At 55.8% G+C, this 8,921-nt stretch overlaps 1 protein-coding gene across 5 annotated transcripts in view; it reads left to right on the forward strand.

Annotated features, from left to right (window-relative positions):
• TTLL8 (tubulin tyrosine ligase like 8) overlaps positions 1–8,510 on the forward strand; it is a 50,924-nt gene extending 42,414 nt beyond the window's left edge. For 4 of the 5 annotated variants that reach the window (XR_014845519.1, XM_085025281.1, XM_085025283.1 and 1 more), the window contains one exon: positions 7,962–8,510. Coding sequence is in view for 3 of the 5 variants with exons in the window: in XM_085025281.1 (XP_084881407.1) it covers positions 7,962–8,122 (161 nt within the window). In the remaining 2 variants the exon portion in view is untranslated. The remainder of the gene's footprint in view (positions 1–7,961) is intronic. The other variant, XR_014845518.1, reaches the window with a different exon arrangement.
• Positions 8,511–8,921: the final 411 nt, after the last annotated feature.

An 8,921-nucleotide genomic window follows, 5' to 3' on the forward strand; every position in this document is an offset into this window, starting at 1 on the left:
AATGACAGAATTTAGCTGGTGTTTCCCTGAACCTGTTGACAGGTGGCATGAACCTGCTGACAAGTGCATCGGCCCGGGTAAGAGCGGGAGACGGGCCGGGTCATCCTGCGTCACACTTTTAATGTCTGTGGGGCCGGGGTGATGTCTCATTTTATTTCTAACTTCGCCCCCCTTCTCTCCCACCAGGGTCCATCACTTCAGCCAACTTCTCAGAGAAACAGCCTGAGGCTTTGCTGAATTTCTCTTTGATCGCTTTTGCTCTTACGTGTATTCTTTGGATTTGTTCTTTTTCTAACTTCTTGAGCTAGATGGTTGGCTCTTAATTTTCAGCATTTCTTCCAATACCTACATTTAAGGATGGCCATTTCCTGTTATCTCCTACTTTAACTGCATCTGAAGTGTTTTGAAACATGGTATTTTTGATATTATTCAGATAAGTATTTTCCAATTTTTATTGCAATTATTTCTTTCATCTCCAAGTTATTTAGAAATGAGTTTCCTGGCGTTTCCATTGCGGCTCAGCGGTAACTAACCTGACTAGTATCCATGAGGACGCAGGTTCGATCCCTGGCCCTGCTCAGCGGGTTAAGGACCCAGTGTTGCCGTGGGCTGCGGTGTAGGTCACAGAGGTGCCTCGGATCCCTCGTGGCTATGGCTGTGGTGTAGGCCGGCAGCTGCAGCTCCGATCTGACCCCTAGCCTGGGAACCTCTGTATGCTCTCCAGGTGCGGCCTTAAAAGAGACAACAACAACAACAACAACAACAACAACAACAAATTAGAAATTAGTTTCCTGTAAATACATTAGCCTCAGGTTTTATAATGAAGTTGTATTTTCTTGTTAGCAAAATTGTGTTTTGAGTAGAACCCACTGTCCGTGTCCCTTCCCCACCCAGACACGTGTGGGTTGCTCTGCGTGCCCAGCGCTCCTGGTGCCTGAAAAGAGTGTGCGTCCGCAGTCGCTGGGTTTCCGGGGCGGGCGGAGCTTGCGCATCGTGTGGTCCTCGCCTCATACTCTTTCCGACGTGTCTGCGCATGCGTCACGTCGTTGCTGAGCCACGTCTGGTAGCCCTCTTTGCGGTGCAGCAGCTTCTTACCGACCTGCCGGCTTTTGCCTTTCATTTCTTCAGACTCTGCTGTTAACTTCATCTTGAATAACTTTGCCTGGCATATCTTTTTCTTTGACTTTTTCTCTAATCTTGTGTCTTAGATATTTCTCTGCAGCACATTTGATTTTTTTTTTTTAAGAGTGAAAGCAGATTTATTTGGGGAGATGCACACTCATGGACAGAACGGGGTTGGACTCAGAAGGCGGAAATTCAAATCAGCAACGCTATTTTTTTTTTTTTCGTCTTTTTGCCATTTCTAGGGCCGCACCTGCAGCATCTGGAGGTTCCCAGGCTAGGGGTTGAATCGGAGCTGCTGGCCTACACCACAGCCACAGCAGTGCCAGATCTGAGCCGCGTCTGTGACCTCCACCACAGCTCACAGCAACGCTGGATCCTGAACCCACTGAGCAAGGCCGGGGATCGAACCCGCAACCTCATGGCTCCTAGTCGGATTCATTAACCACTGCGCCACGACGGGAGCTCCCTCAGCAACACTCTTTTAAGCGGCACCCTTACCATTAACGTTCTATGTGATGGTTTGTATACACATGTACACGGGTGCTGCTCAGCAAACACTCCAGAACAACGAACAAGTACTATCCCACCCATTTCTGAGATCAGGGACCCAGAAGGGCTCTACCTGGTGGTTCCATGGAGATGTGGGCGGAGGCTGTGGCATCCGAAGGCTTGACCGAGGCAGGACCCGCTTCCTCTCTCAGTCGCAGGGCTGTGGGCTGGAGGCCACGTGGGCGTCCCCGCAGAGCTGCTGGAGGGACCTCAGCATGTGACAGCACTTTCCCCCAGAGCTGCGATTCGAGTCACGTCTTCAGTGGCCCAGACAAAGAGGTCACACCGTATGGCTTGTGCCCCATCCTGCTGCTCCCACGCACCCACCTGACCTGATGCGGGAGGGCCTGCCAGGCGGGGGCGGCTGGAGCCTGAGGGCCGCAGTGTCTCAGCTGATTGCATTCGACTTATTCTCCTTCACCTCGTGTTCCTTTTCTTCTTTCTTCTTGCCTTATTTTCATTAATTTTCCTTCTCATTTCAGTTTTTCCTCCTCCATCGTGGAGGTTCCACACCGTGTGGCCGGCCTTTTAGTGGCTGCCTAGAAATTACTAGTTGCAGGCTGAGGTTGTCAAAATCTAAAGTTAAGAAAGATTATACTTTGGAGTTCCCACTGTGGCTCAGTGGTTAGAGACCCCAACTAGCATCCACGAGGACTCGGGTTTGGTCCCTGGCCTCGCTCAGTGGGTTAAGGATCCGGTGTTGCCATGAGCTGTGGTGTAAGTCACAGATGAGGCTTGGATCCTGCATCGCTGTGGCTGTGGTGTAGGCAGGCAGCTACAGCTGCGATTAGACCCCTAACCTAGGAACCTAAAAAGACAAAAAGACCAAGAAAAAAAGAAGAAAAAGAAAAAAAGACATCATACCTGGGCCACCTGGACAGAACAGTGACCTTCACGCCTGCAGACCTCCCAGTCCCCGCCCTCTGCCTTCTTGCCGAGAGTCGTGCAGTCCCGTTTGGCGGATTTTTACCCACTAGACGTTGGGTCGTGGTGGCTTCTGGAGCCAGCGTGTGTTTAGATGAGCACGCTCACCCCTCCTCACCCTCCACTCTCCTGTGTCAGGTTCGTTGTCTGCTTTCTCTTCTTTTATTGAAGGACAGCTGATTTACAGCATGCTGTGTGCATTTCTGCCGCACTGCAGGCAGACTCAGGTGTGCACATATGTGCTTTTCTTTAGGGCTGATCCCAAGGCATATGGAGGTTCCCAGGCTAGGAGTTGAATCGGAGCTGCAGCTGCCGGCCTACACCACAGCCTCAGCAACACAGGATCCAGGCCACTTCTGGGACCTACACCCCCAGCTCATGGCTCCTCTGGACCCTTAACCCACTGAGCGGAACCAGGGATGGAACCCACATCCTCATGGATAAGAGTGGGATTCGTTGCTGCTGCACCGCAGTGGGACTCCCTGCAGGTATACCCTTTTTCGTACTCTTTCCATTACAGTTTATCACAGGACGAAGTAACGTTATTACTGGACTTTATTTAGTTCCCTGTGCTCTGCAGCAGGACCTCGTAGTTTACCAGGCCTGCATCTACCAGTTTGCCTCTGCTAAGCCCCGCTCCTCCTCATCCATCCCTGCACCTCTCCCCGTTGGCACCCACAGGTCTGTTCTCTATGTCTGTGAGTCTGGCTTTGTTTCATAGATACGTGGATTTGTGTCATCTTTTAGATTCCATACATAGGTGATATCATGTGATATTTGTCTTTATCTGACTGACTTTGCTTAGTATGGTCATCTCTAAGTCCATCGTGTGGTCACAAATGGCATGATTTCATTCTTTTTCGTGGCTGAGTAGTATTCCATCGTATATATGTCCCACATCTTCTTTATTCCTTCCTCTGTCAGTGAACATTAAGTTGTTTCCACGTCTTTGCTGTTGTAAATTTCCTGATAGGAACACAGGGGTGTATGTACCTTTTTGAATTAGAGTTTTCTCTGGACACATGCCCAGAAGTGGGATTGCTGGATCGTGTGGTAGCTCTATTTTTAGTTTTCGGAGGAACCTCCATACTGTTCTCCATAGTAGCTGCACCAACTTGCATTCCCACCAACAGTGTACAGGGGTTCCCTTTTCCTCACACCCTCTCCAGCATTTATTATTTGTAGACTTTATTTTATTTATTTATTTGGTCTCTTTGCCATTTCTAAGGCCGCTCCTGAGGCATATGGAGGTTCCCAGGCTAGGGGTCGAATCAGAGCTGTAGCCACTGGCCTACACCAGAGCCACAGCCACGCGGGATCCGAGCCACATCTGCGACCTACACCACAGCTCACGGCAACGCCGGATCCCTAACCCACTGGGCAAGGCCAGGGTTCGAACCCGCAACCTCATGGTTCTTAGTCAGATTCATTAACCACTGAGCCACGACGGGAACTCCGTAGACTTTACAGTGATGGCCATTTTGACCGGTGTGAGGCGGTACCTCACCGTAGCTTTGATTCCCTCTCTCTAAAGATCAAAGATCAGCACTGTTGAGCATCCTTTCATGTGCCTGTTGGCCGTTTGTATGTCTTTGGAGAAATGTCTGTTTAGGTCTTCTGCCCGTTTTTTGATTGCGTTGGTTGGGGTTTTTTGATACTGAGCTGTGTGAGCCGTTCATATATTTTGAAAATTAAACTCTTGTTGGTCACGTCACTTGCAAATATTTCTCCCATTCTGTAAGTCATCTTTTAATTTTGCTTATGGTTTCCTTGCCTGTGCAAAAGCTTATAAGTTGATTAGGTCCCATTTGTTTCTTATGGCTTTTATGGAATCTCTTTTTTCATTCTCTCTTCCGCAGGCTTATCTTGAAAGAGACGGGCTGTCTGCAGCAGGCGTTCGGGCCACCAGCCTTTTCTCTCTGCCTTATTCTCCCACTTTGGTTTTCACCAGTGCTCTCAGGGAGAGTCAGCCCAGTCCAGAAGGGAGCTGTCTCAACAGCCTGCTTCACTTACGGCTATTTTCCCAAGACAGGTCTGAGTGTATGATTTGTTGTTACTTGTTTATTAACCTGGGAGTCTCTGGACCTCGTGTCATCAGTCAGTTATGAGAGACGGTCAGCCTTTCTCTCTCTGCACGTTGCCTCTTCCCCCCGCCCGCCTGCCTTGGCCCTTGGAACGCAGAAGCCTCGTCCGCTCACAGGGTCTCCCTGCCCAGCTCTGGTCTCCGGTTCATTGCCCGCCCGGGTTGGTTTCCCGAGTGGCCGCCTGCAGAGTCGCATCCGTCTCCCGGTGGCTCTGTCTTTATCAGTGTCTGGCGTGTGGTCAGCCCCATCCATGGACATTTTAGTTACCGTAGCTTCATTTTTTAGAAACTCTGCTTTTTAAATTAGTTTGTTATTCTTTATAGCTTCTTTCCTTTGCCTAAAATTTCTGAATTCTCTTCAGTTACATAGTTTGTATTCTGTGTCTGAGCATTCTCATAGCTCAAGTCTTCGGTCACATTTGTGCTGCTGTTTGGCCAGTGCTCCCATGTGGGTTATTAGAGACGTGGGGGGAGTTCCCGTCGTGGCTCAGTAGTGATGAACCCGACTAGCATCCATGAGGTTGCGGGTTCGATCCCTGGCCTCACTCAGTGAGTTAAGGATCCAGCGTGGCCGTGAGCTGTGGTGTAGGCGGCAGATGCAGCTCAGATCCCGCGTTGCTGTGGCTGTGGTGTAGGATGGCAGCAGCTACAGCTCCGATTAGACCCCTAGCCTGGGAACCTCCTTATGCCTCGGGTGCAGCCCTAAAAAGACAAAAAAAAAAAAAAAAAAAAAAAGAGTACTTGTGGGGATTTTTCGTGTTTCTTCCAGATCGCAGGCGTGGGCGAGGGTCCTCAGAGTGCCGTTTGCCGCCCTCCTTCTCTCTGGCCACCCCCCCACCCCGCACTGTGAACTCACAGCTGGATGCTTTGTGCCCTCCCTGCCCCCCCCCGGGGGGGGGTGAGAGTTTGTCAGGCAGATGAGCCCGGCGGGCTTGGGGCTTCCCTGGGTCTCCACCGCGTTGCCCGGCGCTAGGATCACGCCTTCAGTCCCTGGGGTGCTGCTTTATTGGGGGATGTTTCTCACGCTCTTGGGGGTGCCCTTCTGTCCCCCACACCCCAAAGCCTTGGAAGCCGAGCCCCAGGTGGTCCTGGTTGGCAGAGCCTCAGGACAGGTCCTCTTGGTCTTGACCGGATCATTCCTTGCTATTTTGCCAGCTTTTTTTGTTGCTTTTAAGATGTTTTTCATGTTTCATGCTCAGGTTTGGTGTTTTCCCCCAGAGGGCTGGTCCGGATCCCGGAGCACGGGTTCCTAAGTGGACACCCCGCTGCCTGCACGCCACCCCTCCCCACGCACCTGAAGCCCCAGCCCCTCAGGGGACGGCTCAGCCTCTCCTTCCTTGGTCAGGCGGCCCCTCTGCCATGGGACCTGGCCTCCGGTGACCCTTCCAGCCCCGCGCTGGCCCACTGGCCCCGGGGTACATTGGTGGGCAGGGCATTGCTTGTAGAGCCGCCCCTTGGCCACCTTAGTCTGCTTACCCCCAGAGACCTGCCCCCACACGGCACCTGGGCCCCCTACCTCCTATGCCCTCAGGAAGCTCCCATTCCTGGGCTGTGGCTCAGCCTCTGCTGGGGCTCCAGGGAGTTGTGGGCTGCTTTGCATAGGTGCTGAGTGGCGCCACTCCCGCCCACTCCACCTCGAGGCAAAGTGACTCAGCCTGGGCCATTGGCAGTGGGTGGCTCTGGCGGGAGTGGCATCTCAGCCCCTGGCACTCCTGGGCTGGGCCATTGCTGGCTGGGCACTGCCCTGTGTGCATCTGAGGCCAGGAAAGCCTGGGGAGCCCCCCCACACACACCCACACAGGCTGCAGCATGCGTGCAGCTGGCCTTCTGAGGGCTGGCTGACTCATGGGCCCCAGCACAGCAGAGGAGGAAGGGGCTTGGCACAGACCCGCACTGCTCCCTGAGGAAGGTCACAGACCTGGGCAGGGGGTCACCTCAGAGCAAGAGGCCCTGAGGATGAGGACAGAGGCCCTGGGATCCTGGCCAGGGCCCCTGCCTTTTGGAGGGGCAGATCCCACCTGCTGCTGGCCTCACCTCCTTGGGTGTTGGAGGAACAGCGGGAGCTCCCAGGGTCTGAGCTCAGGGCCAGAGGAGCTGGGTCCTTCTGGGCACTGCCCAGCTTGTGGAGGGCAGGTGAATTAAGGGCTAGAAGAAGAGCTGGAGACAGCAGCCTCTATTCAGACACCAGCAGGAGGGCTTAGGGGAAGAGGCAGGATGGAGGTGAGAGCCAGGGACCCTGCAGTCCCCTCCTTGTCACATGGCGCTGGAGTCTCCACGCTCTGTAGGTCTGCAGGTGTCCTCTGGCCCGCCTCCTGAGCAGGGCCTCAGGGGCAGTCCAGGGGCCTTGCTCCTAAGGCTGGACACCCAGCTGGCTCTGGCGGGAGGGGCCCGGGGACCTTGAATTGCCTCATCATTTCCCATAGCAAGCTCTGTGCCCACCTCCCCGGGCAGGAGGAGGGGCAGGGCCACTGCCCTGGCTTGCTTGCTTGCTCTCCCTGACTGAGACCACCCCACTCCCCTACCCCACCTCCACCTCCTCCTCCCTTGGGGGTGGAGGAAGATGAGCAGGGCCAGGGGACCTCCCTGATCCCCACAGCTTTCACCCCAAAGACGGGAGAACCCGGGACCTCACCGCTTGACCTTGAATGGAGGTCTGGGCTTTTCTGAGAGCTGGGAAAGTCGGGTGGGGTCTGGGTGGGAGCAGGCGGGCTTGGGTCCCGGCCAGGGCTGAACTTCCAGCTGGGCGCTGGCCTCGCAGGGGTGAGGGCCGCTCTGAGGTGGGCGACCCAGGGAGCACAATCTCAGGGGCCCGTGAACACGGCCAGAGCCAGGGTCTTGGGGCAGCAGGCATGGTTTTGGGGACCAGTGGGCCTGGTCTGTGGTGGTGGACAGGATTTTAGGGACCAATGGTGGAGGTCTGGAGCAGGTGGGCGCCCTCTGGGGGTCTGGGGCCGTGGACGTGGTTTCTGGGCAAGTGGGCGTGGTCTGCATGGGTGGGAGGGTCTGGGCAAGTGGGCGTGGTCTGCATGGGTGGGAGGGTCTGGGCAAGTGGGCGTGGTCTGCATGGGTGGGCGCGGTCTGGGGCAGTGGACGTGGTTTCTGGGAAGGGGGGCGTGGTCTGCATGAGTGGGAGGGTCTGGTGGGTGGGCGTGGTCTGCAGAGGTGGGAGGGACTGCGTGGCTGGGCGCGGTCCAGGGGTCTGGGGCCATGGCCACGGTTCCTGGGCAGGTGGGCGCCGTCTCAGGGTCTCTCTCTCTCTCTCTCTCTCTTTCCCACCAAGGGCTGCCAAGGCCTCGCCCAGCGCCGTGCCTAGTGTGCCGCGGCTCTCTCCTGCCCGCCGGTCCCTGCAAGCGCTGCCGCTCCTTCTGCGCTGCCGTCCTGCAGGGCGCCTTCTTCATGCCCATGGGCAGCGGGCGGGGCGGCAGCCTGTGGACCCCGTGACGCCGAGGACCAGGACCAGAGTGATGTCCCCAGGCCCCCGCGGCCTCCAGAGCGTGGCTTGTTTCTTTGGAAACCTACACATAGATGAGGGGCCTTGTCTCGAGAGCTATTTTAGCGAGGTTGTGCCATCTTCACCATGGTATTTCTTATGGAGCCCCGCCCCCACCTCCTCCCGGTGCCTGCGCCCCTTGCCCGCATCCCATGCCGCTCGCCTTGCACCCCTGCCCTGGTAGAGAAGGGCCGTGAGAGCCTCCTGCTGTAGGAGCGCCTCCCTCCCCAGCCACCCCTCCTCTGGGGCCCCTCCTTGCGGTGGGGTGGGGGGCATCCGGCCCTGCTCCCCAGTGACTTGTTCACTCACTTATTCAACAAGTCTGGCTCTGCTGATCCACGTTCTTTGCACCCAAGCATCTCCTTCCGACCTGGTGCTGAGGAGGGGGTGCAGGGGGGGTCCGCACTGGGCCGCCACCCCAGATTCCACAGCAGGTGGACTTTTCAGCCCTCTGTGGCCTCTTTGGGCCCAGGCTGGGGTGTCCCAACCACTTGAGCCTAGAGGGGAGGGGCCTGCAAGAGATCGCAGGGGCCCGGTCTTTGTGGACATTGGAAAGGTCCATGGCCCCAGCCCTCAGAGGTGCGACAGGAGCCCCACTGTGCTTTTCCCCCCACGAAGTCACGTGGTTTGCCGTCCATTTCTCATCTCCTGTAGCCCCTTGGCCCTGGGATGGTAGGTTCAGGGCACCAGCTGTGCCACCTGGCGGGTGGGCCTGTTCTGGGTCGGCCATGGAGGGGGGCCCACTGGGGT

This window comes from Sus scrofa, chromosome 5, assembly GCF_054392235.1.
Source record: "Sus scrofa isolate SSC_HxYL_T2T_F1_AM1 chromosome 5, Sscrofa_HxYL_maternal_Yorkshire_Landrace_v2.0, whole genome shotgun sequence".
Classification (NCBI taxonomy): Eukaryota; Metazoa; Chordata; class Mammalia; order Artiodactyla; family Suidae; genus Sus; species Sus scrofa.